This window comes from Pleurodeles waltl, chromosome 7 (assembly GCF_031143425.1).
Source record: "Pleurodeles waltl isolate 20211129_DDA chromosome 7, aPleWal1.hap1.20221129, whole genome shotgun sequence".
NCBI classification, from domain to species: Eukaryota; Metazoa; Chordata; class Amphibia; order Caudata; family Salamandridae; genus Pleurodeles; species Pleurodeles waltl.
In genome coordinates, this window is record NC_090446.1 from 784,540,646 (window position 1) to 784,561,889 (window position 21,244).

The following is a 21,244-nucleotide window of genomic DNA, read 5'->3' on the forward strand; positions in this document are numbered from 1 at the left end:
CACACAACAGCGCGGGTTACTGTGCAACATGGTCCAAAATAAAGGAAAATAGAGTTGTGATGCGGTCATCGTTGGCCACCTCGTACTCATTTTGTTTTCTTAACTCTCAGTCAGGTTGCACAGCAGGCCGCGCACAGGCGAATCCTTTGGCTTTGTCAATGCTTGTTTTTCTTTACTATTACCCAGTGCTTTCAGTTTCACTTCCTTCACTTCCTCTTTCTTACAGCACCCAGACAAACCCCATTCATTCCTCATGCCGGAGTTCTGGGAAACAAGCTCTACTGCACGAGTACAGCACAAAACAATCCTCAAAGCGGAGACAATATTTGAAAGCTTCGAGTAGCATTTTGGCGCCAGCAAGGTAAATGTATTTTGTAGCTCTTTTCGCGTTGCCTCTCTCGCTTGTTGTGCCTTGTAGTCCCTGAAGGTCAGTGGTAGCCCCGCCCAGTGTCATTCTCTCCAGCCCCCGGGGTTTATGGCAACTGGCTCATGTAAGGAGAGAGCCAATCAGCGGGAACGGAGAGGAAGGGAGCGGGGTTGTTCTAGCGTTTTTGACAGCACTGGTTCCTCTTCCCAGCTCAGCCCCGCATACAAAACTGATTTTAAGCGCACACTAGAAAGAGCTGCAGTCCCTGGGGGGGAAAAGTCGAATATTGGTCACGTGACCTGACGTGCACAGCTGGAACCGCCTTAGGAGGTCTCTACATCAGCAGTTGCTATATTCCGAGACAAATGTTGGTTCTCTTGAAAGTCACGTGTCTACGTTGCTTGCCCTTGAAAGGTGCAAGAGACGGCAATACAGAAACGGTCTCTCGTTTTATGACCTCTTACATGTTTTAGCCTCAAAGGCACCCTCGCAGCAAGTCTCGAGAAGTTTGACATTTGCAGTCAGCAGGGTTGTGTTATATGTCGATTTGTAGAAACAGGCAAATGCAAGCATAAGATATTAGAAACTCCAAGGACTAGGTCTATCGATAGCTACATTTATGTCTATTGAACTGATTAGCAGTGCTTTAAATGGAAATATGGAAATGCAGGCACTCTGTAGTCTACCTGTTTGCTCCTGAGAATTGCTGGTACTTCCACTCCCTTTAAATTCATTGCCGCAGCGCTAAGAAGTACAGGTACTCTCCCATGCAAATTGAAGAAGTGCAGGTACCCAGTACTGGAGAGCACATGTACATTTAAAGTACTCATAATTAATATATTTCACTTCCCCCCCATCCCCCCATTACTCTTCCCAATTACCTACCTCCGATTTCTCCTCTTCCCTCGCCATTGCATCATTTGCTTTATGTGATTTTTATTTTCTCCTCATGGCCCCCGATAAAGCAAGGTATGACCGTTTACACTGTTATATATGTATGTTTCATTGTTCTCTGTAAAGCGCCTTCATGCCAATCTGGTGGAGAGAGCGCCATGTACAACTGTTAAATGGCATTTTTAGGAAACGAAAGACTAGCATTTTAGAGCAGCCAGACAAAAGAAATGATGTATCAGTGACTGAGATATTGTCATATATATATATATAACGGACATGTAACCTCAGGACATATGTCACTAAATGTTGTGAGGAATTTGAAGCGTGGTGCTAAACGTTCTTAATGTGTTGCAGAATTTGATCGTGCCATGATGACATCAAAACAACATCTATATAGGTAGTTCCTGGACAGAAGCTTCAGGTCTGGCCTCTGAGACACCTTTAGCTTTTTCTCCAGACTAGTATTTTTTTTAAATAACTCATACATAATATACACACATGTAGTGGCTTAAGTTCAGTAGACTTCATCCATTGGTCTTATAAAAAAATGACCTCTAATCTTTCTCCTCCCACTTCGGTGTACAGCATGGGACAAGGAGTCACCTCACTTTACCCACTTGCCCCCCTCACTACCAAGTGACTGCACAAAGCCTGTACCCAGTATTCACGTACCCTAAAAATAGTACATTTCTTTGATTGACACATCTGGTTCAAAATGTGCTTTTTCTCAATTTTCTTCTTTTATATTTACTATAATTATAAGCTATTTATTTTGTCTGCACTTCGGGTACCCAGTTAAATGCTGATTTATTTTCTATCTCTTTTTTCATGTATGTTGTTGTAAAGTGTTTGTGATGCTGTAGCTTTGTAAAAGCCTACAATGTCAGGCCTTGGGTAGGTGGTGATAAAAAGCAAGGTGCGGCTAAAAGGCTTGTTATTAAAAAATATCACTACTAAAATGGTCGCATCATTGAATGTTTGTTTTTAATTTGAAAAAAATATATATTGTAAGCGTATTGCAGCCTTGTTTAGGTAGCTGCATGTTTTCTTTTTAGGTTGAGCGCAAAACGCTCTGTCCCTGGTGTAATCTCTCTGTGGGCTTTTAACTACGCCCATGTCACGTCCATCAGTTTGGTTGGTTTGTGGGCTTGCCTTTTAAAATTTGCTTGATTTCATTAGTGAAAGGCATGCATACGTTGTGCCTTTTCCGGTGTTTAGCGTGCCTCGTGCGCACCGGCCAACTACTGAAAACATACGAGGCTCAATGTTTTCCGCATGGCTTCTGGACTACTTTTTCTCTTTATTTCATAGGCAGCGCGATCTCGCTCAGCAGTAGTCAAGCGCTTTGCATAACATCAACCCTGTTACATGGATATTTGCACTTTTGCCGGTTACATGGATAATTGCACTTTTGCTGGTTACGTGTATAATTGCACTTTTGCCGATACATTTCACTGTGAGCGAACTTCTGTTTCCTTTTGTGTGTCTGCTTTGTGCTCATGGCAGCTGTTGGCTCGCTTTTGTGAAACTGTTTTACTTTTCATTTTCAGTTTATGTGGCAAGAAAAGTCCGGTTACGAGTTTACAATGCTAATAGCTTTAACTCGAGCAAACACGATAATAGTTGCTCCCATGGTACAGTGGCCACACTTCCAAGCAAAACAGCATGCACTTTTAACGTACATTGCTCGTTTGGGTAATTACTCGATACTTTCCTCCTCAGGGTAGCAAGAAAGACATTGGCAAGCACTCAACGCCTCGTCACTGGTACTAAGCGCTGTATAAATGCAATGCCATTTCAATTCAAAGTAAATGTTTCTGCAATTCTAAGTGTAACTAGTGTGTCAGTCTAATAGCCATAATAAGGAAATGAATGCACAGAAGTGGAAAGAACATAATCCCGGACGCAGTGCACAATAATTTATTGAAAGCACAGCAGACAACACTCACACATCATAACTGCAGAAGTGTAAAGACTGTATTTGTTCATGAAATTCAACTAAACTCAAATTTCCAGCATGTGCATTTTCAGTATAATGCATGTGGTTTAGCATCACACACCTCCGCACACTGAAGACTCACCAGTGCTCTTGTGCATTTAAAATGTGCATGAAACGTTTTGTTTTTGCTTCCAGACACAGTCTTAATGCAGTGCAATGTTTTGCGCTTGCAATTTTGACAGCATACTTACTGAGCAGCAACACTGCCACCACTAATAAGTAGCAAGCCTATGAAGAAAGAAATTGTGCTAGCCAAGTGCGAATAAATGTAACAATGTAAAATCCCAAATGCAGTCATCAAAATAATAGTAAAAGATATGAATTGGTACAAAATTGGCCATAACCAGCTTCTGCCACTGTTCTTTTTCGGGCTATGGTTAATGGCCGCCTACCTACATAGCGTGCAATGACAACCCTACACAGGAAGTGTGAGTTGACGTGTACAACCAAACATTTCTTAGTTGGCCATCCAGCTCATCCACTGAACTGCAGTCCCCCCGTACCTTGAGACCCTAATGGGTTTTTAGCCGCGCCCTACAACAACAAGGTGTTCGTCATGTCCTATATAACAAGAACATTTGCATGGTCAAATATTGTGGCACATTAGCCCATTCAAGTGCAGTGCTCATGTGGCATTATTTTTAAAGGGCACATAGTACTTTGGGTGGCAGTGCTTAGCTGTCACAATAGGCCTTTTTATGTTATTTAATTATTTTGCAATAGCACACATTTTCATGACTGTTGATGTCCTGTCAGAATATTTATTTACCTTTGGGCATTACTTCTGCTGTGGCTCTTTCATAATGAGGCACTGCCAGAAGATGCACAGAGTGAGCACAACATTATTATAATGGCGAAAATTACTGGAACTGCAGAGGGCAAACATCTGGAGTTCCTTTGGTAACTGCGAGTTATAAACACAATTTCTGCAGTTTCTTTAAGTTTGTGTATGTTGTGTGTGCACGGGAGAAAATCCAGGTAGGCTTACCAGGGAACGAGCACACTTCTACCAATGTAGTTCTGATAAAATTGTGCCCACAATGGCGTCAACAGTAAGGGGCTCCCCTACCTTAGGACAGGCCTTCTGTGCTTTGAAGATTAAAGAAGGACGTATTTTCAGACAAAGGGCCACTGGAGAAAGAGAGAGAGACGAGTCTGCAGCCCAGTGGTTCTTTCTGGTGATTTAGTTATAAGAAAGAGTCAATTTTAATTGAAAATATGCTCTTGATAACTGACAATGCCGGCCACGGTCTAGACATATATGTGTAATTTGTGCTCCAACATGAACTACTGGAAGCCCATTTCTCTTCCGCCTCCTGGTCAAAGGCCTTGTTTCATTTACTACACTCCTTGAGAAGCTGTTCTCGATCACACGGCTTTTGTATTGTAACATTTGTATAGTATGATGTCAGTGGCCAGCACACGCACTCTGATAATTGTTCCAGCGCCACTGTTAATATTTGTGCTTCACAATGTGGAATAACTGAAGCTGGATTTCAAACTCAAGTTAAGATCATGTCTTTTAGTTTTTAGAAAAAACGCTCTAGTTTCAAAATGAACATATTCTACATTGAAATCTGTTACCTAATTGTCAGTTTTCCACTTTCTGAATTCAGTGCTTCAAATATATAAGATGTCCTGTTGAAAACGGAAGGATGGAGAGGGGGAACCTCCGCTTTAAACTGCTGTTGTGAAGCATGACTCACAGGTTTGGACCACAGGTAGAAAATACCGCTTGTTCATTACATACATAAACTGGCTATTCGTCAATCTCCTGATTCAAGTAAAGGTTTTTGTCTTTGTGTATTTTGAGCACACACACGTCATGCTGGTGAGTGCACGACACACAGCAGGGAATCACTCAATACCACATCTGCACAGTACATTTGCAATAATTTACTCAATAGGGGTATATATTCACAATTAATATAAGAGCCTCTTCCAAAATCCATTATCTTCTCCGAAAGCACATTCCTACTATTAATTAAAGTTTCATACAGTTTTGGTATCAAAGAAAACGATGTTCACCTTGACCTTAGCAACATTGTCATGTGCTTCCTGAATGCAGCTGAAACACCTTTTTAGGTGGTATGCGCAAGCGCTTCTAAACTGTTGTAAGTATTGTGGGCTTTTAACCTTGCCTGTGTAACACCCATCACTTTCATTCGTTCGTGGGCTTGCCTTTCAAAAATCCCTTGAAGGCTTTGGTAAATGCTTTACATTTGTCTTGCCTTGGGGCGGTTTTGTTACCGCCTTGCAGACTGACCCTGTTACATGGATTATAGCACAATTGCAGATACGCTTTATGTGAGCTAACTACGTTTTAGGGTCGAGCGCAAAGCGCTCTGTCCCTGGTGTAATCTCTCTGTGGGCTTTTAACAATGCCCATGTCACGCCCATCAGTTTGGTTGGTTCATGGGCTTGCCTTTTACAATTTGCTTGATTTAATTAGTGAAAGGTGCCAACGCAGATGTCTTAATTAGAAATTATTAATGAGTGTTTATGTATTTTGAATAATGCCTTATGTAGAAAATGAATAACATAGAGAAAAATAAGGTGCACGTTTGAAATTGTGACCTCGGAGAATGGCTACAAATGTTCACAAAATGTACTAAATGAATGATTAACACATATGAGATATTGAAAATGTATTAGATTAACGTAGTAATATGTCATATTGAGAGTTATGAAATATGTTCTCACTTATTAATCGTAAGCCTTAACTTAGCAAGTGTCTTGGCCTATTCTTGCCAGGCTCATGCAGAAGCAGTATTTCTTAACGTCTAATGGAAAATGCTGACAGAGTGAACTAACTGTGAAAAGCTCATTGTTTTAATAAAATGCTTAACCAAAGCTTTCTATTAGAACCGACGGACAGGAGATGAGGTCTCTTGTAATGTATCGAAAAGTGTGTAAAATGTGCTAGATGTACTTTCCCAGGACGCAAACTATGAAGACACTGACTGGAGATGAAGATGCAACAAATTTGATACCTGACGAGCCGGATGATGAGAACATCGTAAGGCGAACTAATTAAAGACATGAGAAAGAAGAAATATTCAAATTCATAGATTTGGGACAGTTAATTCATTGGATAGAGTAATAAAGTACGATTAATTGACCAATTGGAAATTAGGGGATAGTTTGAGTGACTTTGATATAACAACATGACAGAGGAAAAAGATTTCAGATTTTTAGGCAGACCACTGTCGAGAAGAAGAGACTTTAGAAGAGATTCCAGATTCTGTCATTGGGCTTATACTCTCTGACTGAGAGCCTGATGTGATGCTGATCGACTGATGACCTGAGGACGAAGGCTGATTCTGTTTGCCGACCCATACCGTGGATAGGTATATATGACAATATGACTAAAATGTATATTTGTGCCTTTTCTTTCTAGGTACCAACTGCGCTTTCTTAGTTAGTTTTCCTTAGCTAGATGTTTTCTAAATTCGTGTTCTAAATTGTTTTGCATGAAGCCCCACATACTGATGCTAATCTGGGTTAGATGAGGTTTTCTACTTGACGACTGACAAAATTACAAAGACGAATGTTTGACTGACTATTTTGCTGAACTCTATGGACAGTGTTAAAATATTGAAGCTGACTTTATTATTGATCTGCGCTAATGCTCTAGAATGTATTGGGATACAAGCCTTAATCAGATTGTGTTTTTGGCATCTTTTGGCTGATTAATACTGTTTTACATGCGTTTTAAATTGAGTTTGAGTTTAATCCACATGACTTCGTATTGTAAGCAAAAGGGAAATAAAATTACTAAATTTTTACTAAGGTGTGGTTATTAATGACTGAGAAGTCGTGTGTGATAATTACTAACTCTATTGATTATTGAATATTGATTTGACTAATGATTATTGATTATTGTGTATTGGTTACTGTGTCCTATGCTAGAGTTATGGCAAGATTATTTTAAAAGAGTCAAAAGGTTCATTGACTTATAAGCGTCCCCTTGTAAGTTTACTTATTAAGGACTGGTGCGTTATCAGTTTTGGTAGCAGACTGATGGCTTTTTCTTTAAAACTTGCCATAAGTGTCTGGTATAGGGTGATTAACAGTTATGGTAGTAAATTGAAGGTTATTCTTAGGTGTCCAGAATGGAGTGACAGGTGTTAGCAGTTGTGGTAAGAAACTGATGGACATGTGTTCTTAGTTATGGTGATAGTTAAGAATTAACTATTATTGAGATTTGGATTTTATTTTTCAATATGACATACGTAGAGAAAATGATGTTCACTTAAGCCCAGAAATGACTTTCCAGATCCTGGATCCTGCTAGTGGTGTTGGGAATGTTCACAGCATTCTAGTGATAGACTGAGAGAGGTAGGTTGCGCTTGCACATCTTATGCAAATAGCAGGTGAATTGTGAGGTATGTGAGGGAATTTAGGGAGTCTGCGTACTCCAGATGAAGTTTTAGTAAGAGTGTGGGTACTCCACAGTATGAGAGTTGGGAAGTCGTCGAACTTCATATGTGTGTGGTGCTTTGTGCTCAAATATTGTCCACATGGTTGTTGATATACAGATCTTCCGTGGTCTAAGAGTCCAGAGTATATTGAAAAGTGTAGGAGACACTTGGTTATATGTTGTAATCTGTCTGGTTTAGTTGATTGATCGCGCATGGTCAACAAGTCAGTCTGTGAAAGTGGGCGAGAGAAAATTTTGACTGAGATTTGGCGAGTCCTATGTGCACCAGGACAGACCCATTGATTAGTTGAGAGTAAAATTTGCGGTCGAATTTTTCTTGCGAATCTGTGAGACCGAGAAAGGGGAATAGCTGCATGAACAAAAGGGCCATTAGTGAAAATCCATAAGGTTTCTGAAGCAATTGTGTTACCTTTCTGTAGTAAACCAGCAAATTTGTTTTTTGGTTTTTGATTAGTGCTCGCAATATTTTGCATTTGTTTTTTGAGATTCTGAGTTTAGGAGGACGAGCTGCAAGACTTTGTCAGCCGCAGTAGGTGTGAGTGTGACATCATTGGAGCTGCGCTGGGATAGGTTGGTTAGTGAGAAGGGTCGCACACGGATTGGCAGCCATCTGTGAGAGGCAATTGGTTGAGAGCGTGCATTAAAGGAATCCTGGGAGTAATAGTCATTTCCTGATTTGATTTTTAATACACAGGAAGTAAAAAAGATGAAGTTTTCAAGGCATCAAAGAGTGCCTTAAGGGAGATACATACATTAGAAAGAGCGTAGGAGAGCCTACCCCGCCAGAGAATACACCGTCTTACATTGTAATGGAGGAGCGAGGTGTTGCACCATGTCTTTGGTTAAAACAATGATGCAAGTTGAAAGAGAAAAATGGGAGCTTAGCATTTCCTGAGAATGGGACGTTCAATTTGAGAATTTTGAAGCAATTGCGGATGGCGCTATATGAATCGAAACCCCTTCCGAGACCAGCACAGTTTGAGGCATTAGCAGTTTGGGATCTGGTAGCTAGGCAGCAGCAACAAATGAAATTCGAGAGGAAAGTAAGAAAACTTGAGAAGTCTTTAGCAGAAGCGAGATGGGATTGGGAATAGAAGAAATGGAGATCAGTGACATTGCAGGATGTGAAATTGTTTCCTGCTATTACACAGGAGGATGAGACAAAAGGAAAGAAAGCGACTAGAAAAAATTAATAAGAGTCTGTCTGGAAGTAAGGAAGCAAAGAGGTCTTCTATAGCGGAGGAGGAATCAGATGCTGAGGATCTCGTTACGCAGATACTGAGAGACCGACCCCCCCCATATGCGCTGCATGAAGGTGGTCCGAGTGCTAGTAGTGATCCAACAGCCCCGGCACAGGCAATGGGAACAGTGAGTTTAGTTCAGGTTAATGATGGTGAGATACAGGTTGTGGTGCAGGGTAGTCCCAATGCGTTGACTACTCCATTAGTTCAGTCACAGATGCATCCGCCACCGATACAGAGATTCTATTCAGATGTGCCTATTTTAGAGAAAACTTCGAACTTAGTGGTGCCTACGGAGCAGGTGGTTCCAAGACCGCTGCTGGTTCAGACTGAGCAGACTCTGATCTTGTTGCCTCAGGCACAGCCACAGGGTATGCCGAGGTTTACGCCAATGACAGGGACGCAGTCAGTCTAGACTCCGGTAATGAATCAGAGTATGGGGGTTACTCTCCCATAGAGTGCAGGTGCCAGAGCAGCACCAGATGCAATATCGCTGACAATTACTGTTGGTCCAGCAGTACCATTATTTGCGCAGAAGAAGCCAACTGTGAATGAGCAAGGAGCAATGTTTCACAGTCTAATGAGGAGGGGAATAAGTGAACAGGTCCAAGTAGTCTCTTCTGTGGCTCATATGTGTGATGGATTGAGGTCATTGTTGGATCTCAGTCCACTTGTTGCACTTCCAAATGCTGTGAATGGACTAAGTGCAGGTCAGAGCTTTAAGCTATCGACTCCGCAGACTTCAAGTGCAGTGGTACAACAGGTACCATCGGTGAATGCAAGTAACATTTTGTTACAAAGATTGACAGCTCAACAGTTGACTGATTGGTTAGACTAGTTGAATACCCCACAGAATGGTTCAAAGGGTGAGGAGCAGATCAATTGTGTCAGATTGAGCATGGAAGCAGGTGAACTAGTCGAGGGAACAATGGGGGTGAATAGATTAGAGTCCTACACAGAGGCAGAGTTGAGATACTTATGTCCAAGGATTACAACAGAGATGGGTAAGGTACATTTGAAATTAGCAGAGTTGGCAGAGAAGCATAGCATTGAAATTGAGAAAATGAAGCATTTGAAGAGAAGCTACAGATAAGATTTTGAGGTAAAGGATTTTGAGCACATGAGGTCAGCCGGAATAAAATCGCACCTTAAAGAACTATTGCAGAGTGCTTAGGTTTGGGGAGCCTTGGAGAAATAGGAAGGCAGATGGATAAAGAAAAGAGATAAAAAGAAACGAGATTCACTAGAAGTGACTGAGGTTGTACAACAGGGCAAGGTTCTGGTAAATATTTTATCAATGAGGGAAATCCCAGGGGGAAATTTCATTCATGTCCCTTGGAGTAGGAATGATATTCTGTCATTTACAAATGATTATCAAAAATTGAGGGAGAAGCCAGTAGAGTGGTATCAGCAGACGGACAGGTTTGTGAAGCTCTCGAACTGTCTGTGGGAAAACTTGAATACCTCACTGGAAATAGTGGTTCTAGCTGATTTGTGGGTTGAGTGTAACAGAGCTGTAGATTGGCTGACAAGTGAGCCAATGAGAGATAAGAGTACAGGTGCACCATCTCCTGAAGTAATGAAGCATTACTATTAGGTGATTGAGTTCCTGAAGACAAGGATTTCACCCAAGAATATTGATTGGCAGAGGATTGATAGGACAGTGCAGGAGGTAAAAGAGTGGATACGTGCGTACTATGTTGAAGGCGTTGAAGGAGTACAGTGGCAAGGAAGCGATTGAGCCGAAAGACATGCTGCATTTTGTGTTGAGGTTTGTAGAAGAGCTGTGACCTGAAATAGGCCAGATGATTAAGAGTCATTTGATATGTTGGCAAGTGAAGCCGATTGATGAGGTATTGCACTTTGCGAAATACTGTAGTGAAGAGATTGAGTTGAAGCAAAAAAAGTTGAAAGAGAAAGTGATGGTGATGCAGATTAAGGCAGCTCAAACAGGAGTGCAGGGAATTTTTGTGCAGCAAATGCCGCAGTAGCAGGGAAATGTCATGTTTCAGCCTCAGATGAGAGGTAGGGGTCGTGGAGACAATTTGAATTGCGGTCCGGATGTGAATACTGTTGTGGTTCAGAGTGATGTGCAAGGGATGAAAAAGATGTTGCTGTGTCACATTTGCGGAGCCGTGGGACACTGGAAGCGGGAGTGTCCGTTGATGGTGCAGGAGGCTGTTGTTCGGCAAAATAACAATGTCAATACATTTCAAAATATGAGAGCACCGTGAGTCCAAATTTTCCGAATAATATGAGTCAGATGCAAAATTTTCAACCCATGCAACAGGTGCAAATGCCCTGTGCACAAGTGTCACAGTTGCAACCAATGCAGCAGCACGTTCCCATGGTACCTAGACAGCAAATGTAGATACCTTAAGCCCAGATGGAGCAGCAACAGATGATGCTTACTCAACAGGTCACAGGTCAGAGACAAGACAGAAGTAGTAACGCGGTGCACCAATTCCCGTTACACAGTGAGAATGAAATAAATGGTGACTGGATCAGTGATAGTTCAGATGAGGAGCCACGTGTGCTTGCGACTTCTTTAGAAGTAGATCAGAAAGGGCCCTATGCCAGAGGAAAAGTAATGGGTCACCGAGTCTCATTTTTAGTGGACACGGGAGCCACACGCTCTACAGTAATAAGTGCAGAAGTCCCGAATTTGCCCCTTTTTGGAAGGACAGTCCAAGCTGTAGGGGTAACGAATCAGTATTTGACAAATCCGATTGCAGATCCAGTGGAGATTGGCAATTTTCAGGGACTGCATTAGTTTGTAGTCTGTGATTCGGGTCCGGTATCCCTACTGGGAAGGGACTTGTTGTGTGAAACAAGGTGTTTGAATACTTGTTCAAATAGTGGAATTGAGATCCAGACAAATAGTGATGACGAGGAAGACCCAGCTCCAGAAACCAAGTGTGAAACTACAAATGAGGAGTATCCCTTGATTGAGTTTTTCCCGATGTTCACAGTGAGAGAGCTTCATTCCGACTTGCAGTGAACAGTACAAGAAAACATTTGGGATTTGACAGGAAAAGAAGTTGGTCTTATTAAGGAAGTGGAGCTGATTAAGGTTATACTAAAGCTGAATGCAGTGTTTCCACAGCTTCCACAGTATATATGGCACAAGATGTCCTGATGAAAGTGGCTCAGATAATTGCAGATTTTGTGAAACAGGGAGTTCTAAAAGAAGTGTTAAGCAGCCCATGCAATTCACCAATAATGGGTTTGAAGAAGCCATGTGGGAAGGTACGAATTGTTCAGGGTTTGAGAAAGATAAATTACATTGTGGTCAAATGTTGTCCTTTAGTGCCCAATCCAACTGTAATAATGTTCCAGATTCAATGTGACGCAGAATGGTTCACAGTGGTTGTCTTGTCACAAGCGTTCTTTTCTGTGCCTCTTAATGAGAATAGTCAGTGTCTCTTTAGTTTCAAATTCCTACATCAAGTCTACTGCTGGTGTAGACTACCTCAAGGGTATACAGAGTCACCTTCCTTGTTTAACCAGATCTTGAAAAATAATTTGGAGTCATTAGAGTTAGCTTTTTAATAAACTGTGGTGCAGTACATTGATGATTATTGATTACGTCCAAGACAAAGGATGAATGTAAGTACGACTCAATTTCCCTGTTGAATCATTTGGAAAAGTTTGTTCATAAGGTGTCACCACTGAAATTGTAGTACTGCCAGAAGGTAGTGGAGTACTTGGGTCACCAACTTGAGAAAGGGTCGAGGAAAATATCCAGAGAGAGGATTACAATGATATTGCAGATAAGTCCTCCGACTTCTCCGAGAGATGTCAGGATGTTTCTGGGTATGGTGGGCTATTGTCATCAGTGGATCCCAAATTTTGCAGAGATTTCAAAGCCTCTGCAGAAGCTGACACATAAGGATGTCACCGATCCCATAGCTTTAGACCAGGAACAGATGAAGGCGTTCACTGAGTTGAGAGAGAGTTTGTGCAGGGCTCCAGCGTTCGGTATGCCTGACTACACGAAGCCTTTCACATTGTTTTGTCATGAGCGTGATGCATTTTCATTGTCTGTCTTGACGCAGGTCCATGGAGGTGCTCATCGCCCAGTAGCATATTTTTCAGCTACCTTGGACCCAGTTGCAGCAGCCTTACCAGGTTGGTTGTGTGCAGTTGCAGCCGTTGGTCAATGTGAAGGAGTAGTGATGGGATATCCCCTGACTGTAATGGTCCCTCACTCGATTGAGATTTTACTGACAAGGACGAAAACCCAATATTTGACTGGTGCTAGGTTGACAAGGTATAAGACGAGTATTTTGAGAGCACCTAATGTGACACTGAAAAGATGTACAGTGCTGAACCCAGCAACTTTACTTCTAAGTGATTGGAAAAGAGGAAGATGTGGAACATGATTGTCTTGAGGTAATTGAGTTGTGCACAAAACCAAGACCTGGCATTAGAGACACTAGATTAGAAGAAAATGACCAAATTGTTTTTGTTGATGGTTCTTGTCTGAGAGACAACACAGGGACACTGAGAGCAGGATATGATATGTGCACAATTACAGGTACCTTAGAAGCTTCCTGACTTCGAGGAGTGTATTCTGCTCAAGTAGCAGAATTGGTTGCTTTTACTAGAGCGTGCCATGTTTCTGCTCGATTGAGAGTCACTATCTATACAGATAGCCAATACCGATTCGGGATAGTTCATGATTTTGGTCAATTGTGGTTGTAGAGATTTTTCCTGACCTCTCCATGGTTCAACAGTGAGAAATGGAGAGAGTAAAGGAGTTGCTGTATGGGATACAATTGCCTAAAGAAATTGCCGTGGTGAAATGCAGTGCACACCTAAAGTCGCAGGACTATGTGTCGCTGGGGAATGTATATGCGGATCAAGTCGCAAGGTTTTGCACGTTGAGCTGTATATCATTTAAAGACAAGTGGGAATTGTTATCTGAAGAAGACACTACATGTACAAGTGTTGCACTAAAAGTTATCGATATATTAGAAGAGTTAATAACGCTGCAGAATAATGTCGACAAGGAATGGAAACGGTCATGGAGCAAAATGACATTTGTTCAAAGACAGGATGAATTGTAGGTATCTGAAGGGGGTCAGATGGTTCTACCAAATACTCTGTTGTCCCAAATGGCGAGGTACTATCACTTCCTCCGTTATACAATCCATATTATGAAGGAAATTCTACTGGTTGCTTTTCGTTTGGATTTAGGACTCTCTCCAGAAACCAGAAGGTTTCGCATTACCACCCACTTCTCAGACATGTCGTTTGGATTCTATTATGCTAGAAGGTAGTTTTAGGTCTTAGTTCTTACCATATGCTTTACCATATTGGAAGCTACTCTAACTCTCTCTAGTTTCCTTTATCTTTCAGAAAACTTCACATGTTAAAACAGTCATTCTAATTAGAAAGTGCATACTTTGAAGGCTACGTCGAGTAGCCCATTTGTGTTTCGTGTTTCAAATGTTATAGATATCAATGCACAACTTGATTTTTTATTTTAAGCTCTTCTCTGTTATTGTGAAAAATGTTAACATCATGATGGCTTAAAAGAAAAACAAGACTCTAAACACAAGTTAAAGAGCATGGGTCTTGGCCTGAGCAAAGACCCAGTGAGATGTGCCCTCCGTGAGCTCTAGCTTCTGTTCCCCTTCTACCACCCATAGCTAGACTTAGCCTATGATGTCCTGAAAAAAGGTTTATTTCCATCTTGGAAAGTAATGGTATGCTCCTGAGGGTGAAGTACTACCTGGGCATATTGGGAATACTGATACAAAGGCCTTCCTCTCTCCTGATAGAGCTCAAGCGTCTAAGACAATGCAGCCACTAGCACTCTAACTGAAGATTGTTGCTGATACTGACAGAGAAGGTTTAAGGTACTTCCTTTGTGCTGCAGTGTTTGGTCGTTGTTGTGTTTGTCCTGGTGGTGTCAAGGAGTTGTGACTGGGGAACTAGCTGGAGATCTGAAGCTGAGACGAATAATGGAGATTGCTGTCACTGAGCCAATACAAGTCTGTGGAACTTTTTTACCAGTTGAGTACTGCCCTCTGAGATGCCAGAAAAAGGTGAACACTAAAGCTAAAGTTCCTGTGTCACAATCCCTGGCAACTGAAATTGGGAGGAGATGTGGCCTAGTAGCTGTAGCTGCCGACCCTGGGGGCCTAGGTTCAAATACAGGCCTCAGCGCTTGACTTTACATCTTGTGATTGTTGGGCAAATCCTCTAGTTTCCCTTTGACTGAAATTATATAGTTAATCCCTACTTCACACACACACAATATTGCACTGTCTCCCAATGCCCCTTATCATGTACAAGCCTCTTTTTTTCCTAGCTAGGTTCATACTATATAAATATCAATACGTGCATGCATTCCTTGGTTGCTGCACAATAAATTGGGATCAAGAAGCTGGATCGCAGCCAGTATGTGCCTGCAGGCATTGCCATGAGCCTACCATATCCTTTCATCTGAAGATACTGAAGTGTGGCATATCAAACCATGGACTTTAGGATAAACCTAACTGCAGTCTTAGACCATCTACAGAGAATCCTCTGAATACACTTAATATATTGTGTTCGTGGTTATACCACATGGAGGTCTAGAGTAATGGGTGTAAGCTGATGATCACCTTCAGGCTCTGATCTCACTAATTGGGAGGTGGTCCTTGCTTGTAGCTAGAATGCATGAGAGTGTTATAAAAGCTCTACCTACAATTTTGGCAGGACCTCACAATATTTAGCTCCATCCATCAACTTTCCCTGGTCCCCCAGAGTTGTCCCTTTAAGCATACGAGAGAAGCTCTACAATGTCAGGTTCACACTGTCATCATTAAAAAGTAAAGGACAGAATACACTTGTTACATATAGAATGAGCAGGACAGGAAGAGTACTGCAACTGATGAAGGTCGGGAAGTAAAGGTGGCTGGAGGCACAGTACTAAGCCTGAATTTACATGGTCCCTCAACAAAAAGAGTATTACTGTTTGTCCTAAAGGAATTTAAGAAAGCTATCAACTCCTTGCTCCATGATTTTGTAAAGACTTTTACCGAGTTGCATCAGGCACTTCTACATGTGGAATTCAAAGTTGAAGTGTTTGAAAATGCGGTAGAAGTACAAACACACAGCCATTGTGAACTGGAAAAATGGATATCCAAACGTGCATGCCAAGAGAAAATCCCCCTGGATACAAATGACAATAGTGAAGGGCATAAAAGATGATTCTAAGACTATTTGTGACCTGTCTGCATATCTGTGCTGTCTGCATACAAAATAAATGATCATACAGTGTCTTTTCTTTAGGTTAATTTCTTTAGGATCCATGAAGAAATTTTAAAAGCAACCAATAAAGGGAGCCAGATTCAGTTCAGTGTAGTAGGAGAGCATCATTGTCAGACCACTGGCTCACAAAAATACTGTTTCGTGAATATTGCCTACAAACAGATTGGTGATAATAACATAATAACAAAAAAACAACAATCAATGGGATCATTTAGAAAGATTATTTGGCCCCAATGTTTATGTCAGAAAATGTTTCTGTACACAGTATTTTGAGTGCCCTTCAGATAAGGCAGATTAGATCACTGTGCTGTAAGGCATGTCTCCTCTAATTTTTGTCAAGAGAAAGGGACTTGAAGGTGCTACTGCATACTTTATGGATTAGAAGATACCTTGGGAATGGTGTTTCTCTTTCGTGTGTAGTTTTTTGAAAGTAGAAAGCAAGCCTCTGTCTTATCTAAAGGGAAATTGCTAGAGTCTTGAACTTGGGGAGCCAGTGGTGGGCACGCTGAAGAGGCCTTTCAAAGGAGTCCAGTTGTCTGGAATAAGCAGCATACTGTTTGCCATCTGTAGACCAAGAGAAAACACACACAACTCAAAGGACTGACTTAAAATGAAGATTCCCAAGACAGCATCTAATTACAAACAATGGAAAATGATGACTTTCTCTATTCAGACACAAGTCTCTAGGATTTATTTGGCTCTGTCTTCTTCACTGTCTACTACACAAGGAAACTGGACCATTCTTTAGCTCTATTGGTAGTTTGTAGGATACACTGGGTCTCTCAGTCCTTCTTCATGCTGGAAATGTAAGTCCTAATGTGGTGAGGTGCCATTTGCATTCACAGTGGAGAGAACACAATTGCAACTCTAGTATCCTTGGTTCAACACCCTGATATAACTTTAAAGCTCATGTTCTGTTGAATGATGCAAGTCTGGGGAGGATGTTGGAGGTCAAGTCCAGGAAAGCTACTGAGTGTCGCAGTTTGTACTGCTTTTTTATTGTTCTTTTTTCTTTTGGGGGATTTTCTATGGAAGTATTGTTACTTGCTCCAGTTGTGTATTAGAGGTATGTATGGGACCCGGCTGAACGTGAACCTCCTCGAAGGTGGCTAGGAATCTCACACTAGCAGAAATATAAATTACAATCGGTGCTTGTCGAAAGCACTAGTGAAGGTTACAGTTTTTTTTCTTTTGTTTTGTTTTTGCTGGCCCATGGGCTATGTCCCCTATTTGGACAATGATTGTAGTTTATGTTTTTTATAGGTACATGAAAGTACAATCATACTTTTTAGAGGATGGGTTTATCCAGCCTATGGTGTGCAGGGAATGGAGGGATATGACACGATGCTCTTAAAACTGAGAGATATAATACATGAATAGTTCCTGGAGGTAGCGATCCATTATTGTGTAACATCGTTGCTGGGTCAGTGGTACATTGTCCACAATTCTCTTGCCTGAGATAAATGGATACACTTAATGTACTTGTGAGTGGTCAGTTTTCTGATTGTGACCAGGGTGATGCTAAAATAAATCCACATCCATGGCATTGATGTGGAGATGCCTCAGGAAGCCCATTTTAAGTGTAAGGAGAGTTTGAAGGAATATGGCACCCACACAGTTTTACTCCACAGCCTAGAATAAAAGAAAATATGTGACAACAGTTTCTTTTCGGTTAGAGAAACAATACAATGACAGTGAGGGACATGTACTCGGAATATAGAAAGTACTTAGGAGCAGACTGGTTACACTGTTCTCTGTTTAATATCCAAATAATCATTAAGAACTCTTCTACGAATATGTGTTACCTTTGGTAGCTAACTTCATGAATGGGGATCTTATCATTGGTGGTCATTTTAATGTGGTCTTATATCCTGACTTGGATAACTCTTCACTCAATAATTCATTTCAAACAATTTTACAAGGGATTGCTCTTTGAAATGGAGCTGGGGGTGCCACAGGGGAATTGGAGGCCCTACTCATCAAAGTAACAGTGCATTCATAGTTAGGTTCAAGACAACTTTACGATAATAAGGGTGAAAAAGCCAATAAATGGTTTGCAAAATCAATGCAGTTCAATCAAGTAATCATAAAAGTAAAAAAACTTGTAATTCAAAGATTTGCAAGATATTTAGAAGATATTACTTGGAGTTGTCTCAAACACATCTGTGTAATGAGTAGAATGAAATAGCTGTTTAGGGGTGTGGTATTCCCCAAAATGGGCTTTGAATTGGTGGCTACTTTGAAATAATCTATATATCCTGATATCTACTTCCTTCTGTGCATACTCAGTAGATGATCGAAGCTCAAAGAGAAAATAGACATATTCTACCAACTTCATAGAAAAGGACAACTGACAGTTGTCTCTCAATCCTACTTATATCGAGGTATACTGCTTTATGTAAAGAGTGTTAGGAGTCATACAACCCTGTCTCAGCAGCAGAAAATATTATTAAAACACAGAATCCTGCACTGATTCATGAAAACAGTACGTTGGTTTGGTTACAACATTAGCCTAAGTTCTCTCATGCCAAGCCATGCTGGTAATATATAAAAGTGTTCGGGCAAGCAACGTACCCCGCCGCATCCCAAAACACATACATAAAACAAACATTGAAAAAAAAACTCTTGCATGCATTACAATAACATTAAAAATAAAATAAATGTACTTACCAAAGCTGCGTCCTCTGTGTCCTTCGTAGTCTGTTGCTCCAACGGGCATGAGTGGAAGAGGTAACTTCCTTAAGCAATCCAGATGTTGCTCTCATGCTTTTAACCAGCATGAGAGCAGTGGCAAAATTGGATGGAGAAGGCTGGCTAGACGCTCTTTAGGCTCTGTAGGACTGTGCTTGGTCTCCACCCATCTGTCTAAGACAGATGGGTGGAAATATTCAAAGTGCGCACGTCAGTTTGGACGGCACAAGATAGCCGGTCAGACTGACATGGCCGGTCACTGCTCTCGTCCTCCATTCAGCAGAGGACACGCCCCTCATCTCTCCTGGCTCCAGGGCAGACTGACTGCTGCGGCTCACCTTGTTAAATATAAAATGGCAATGAAATAATTCCATTGCCATTTTATTATTCACATTGGTTTAGCGCTGCTTGCAACGGGTTGGGGGGGGGGGGAGGGGGTAGATGCCTTACAAAGCTGTTGAGGTTGCAGTCAGATATCAACCTCTGAGCATGATCCCCTCAGTAACCAGTCCTCATGTGTGCCGCCTCTCACTAATTACAGCATCCTTTTATCATTTGTCTTCAATGATTCTTTATGGGTAGGGGAGGGGACACTCCTGCGCAGCTCTGATGTTGCTGCTTTGTCGCATTGTCCACGCTCTTTTTGCAGGAGCAAATGGAAAGCAAGCCAATGTAACATTTTTATCTTCCTTCCAGCTCCGGTCCGTGAAGGCAGGGTGTCCTTGCAGCTGTAATCACTAGATATAGCTCTGCAGCTTTCAGAGAACGGAAAGTTTTCAGTTTTGAAGTTTTGTTAATGCCACTAATGTCACAATGTAGTTTTGAATAAAATATGGCGGCCAGCCACACATTTGCTGGCATTACCGCTCAAACATTTAGCTTTCTAGCCCCTAAATCATTGTCTAAAGAATTAGTGCATTCATCTTGGCACATGATCCAACCTGTCTTTTATGTAAAATGTATATGCTAACAGGAAAGTCATGCCTCACACTATATACATTGAAGATGTGGTGCACAATGCATTTTCCAAAATATGAAAAAAAGTCCTGGCCAAGATGGCTTTACGGCCCATTTTTATAAACTTTTTCAGGTACTACTTGTGGGTCCATTGCCCAATGAATGTAACACTTTCCGATGAAATCTATACTATTCCTGCTGCTGAACCAGAAGAAGGCACTGAGTCCTGTACTTCATGTGGCCCTACATGATTGTAAAACCACAACCCAAAGGTTTAGTGTACTCTTAAAAGCTTTTGCCTGAAGTTTGAGGTAAATGATTTTGTAGATGTTCACCCAATAAACCCTCGCGTCTGGTGACCTGTATATATAGATCAACCTAACAAACCTTGACACAAACATGGCTTAATAGATGCACAGGATATGTTGATAAACTCTACCTTATGCAACTTCTCCACTGGGTAAGAAAGACAAAGTGCAAAAGGGGAGAAAAGCGATATTACCTCGATTGAAGACCTGAAACAATAAAGATAATTTTTAAACGAGATGTCCAGGTTGACAAAGCACTTTAAAGAGTTGAAACCTGTGGGAACAATTATACAAGTGAACTAGTACATTGGGAAAGGTAAAGCAATCTCAAAAGAATTGGGGATGAACATTTGTTTAAGAGCCGTGAAATCCCCTGTTCTCAGTTCAAAGCAAACACATGTAAAATTTGCTTCTGATGGTGCCTGACTTCAGTAACATCCAAGACCATTTTTGGAAGTTCTGATTCCTGTTAGAGGAGATATGATTAACCTGCTGATATGTACCACACGTGGTGAGTCCATTAAAACGTTCTAGAAAATGGTTCTTTCCAGAGTCAAGAATCCCATAAATATACATGTTCCTTAGGCCTCCCTGGCAGAGTTGTTATGGGACATGGGGGAAAATAATATTTAAACCTAGACGTCAACATCAGGAAATGCAAAGACTGATAACTCAGCCACTCGTGGCTGCCAAGTTAACTCCTGAACCCCCCATCTCTTTCCTTGTGATGAACCAGCACCCAAAATCTTTTTGCACTGGAGAAGCTCAATGCAATTGTATGGAATATAGTGAACAACTCAAATAAAGACTACAGTCCTTTTCGCACCTATTCAAAAACAATCTATGTTTTTGACGACAAGTTTATGACAACCCCCACCCACCACTGAGGGTACGAATGGCAGCCCGGTATATGGCAATTCACTATTAAAATTCAGTTTGCCATGAGATTAAATAAATATTTTGCGGGGGAATGTTTTACTCCTTTACTCTGCTCAACAATGTATGTATTTCTTGATAAATGTGCTAACTGGTTTGTTGATTTTATCCTGTGCAAAATGTAAATCTAGTTGTTCAAGA

The 21,244-nt window shown here is 41.3% G+C and overlaps 1 protein-coding gene across 5 annotated transcripts in view; it reads left to right on the forward strand.

The window, feature by feature from the left end:
• The first annotated feature begins 203 nt into the window (after positions 1-203).
• The window catches only part of STING1 (stimulator of interferon response cGAMP interactor 1), a 232,182-nt gene continuing 211,141 nt past the window's right edge, over positions 204-21,244 (forward strand). For 2 of the 5 annotated variants that reach the window (XR_011194142.1, XM_069199302.1), the window contains exons 1-2: positions 229-361; positions 4,877-4,981. Coding sequence is in view for 2 of the 5 variants with exons in the window: in XM_069199302.1 (XP_069055403.1) it covers positions 4,958-4,981 (24 nt within the window). In the remaining 3 variants the exon portion in view is untranslated. Of the gene's footprint in view, positions 362-4,876; positions 4,982-21,244 lie in introns of all 5 variants that reach the window. The other 3 variants (XM_069199301.1, XM_069199303.1, XM_069199304.1) reach the window with 3 other exon arrangements.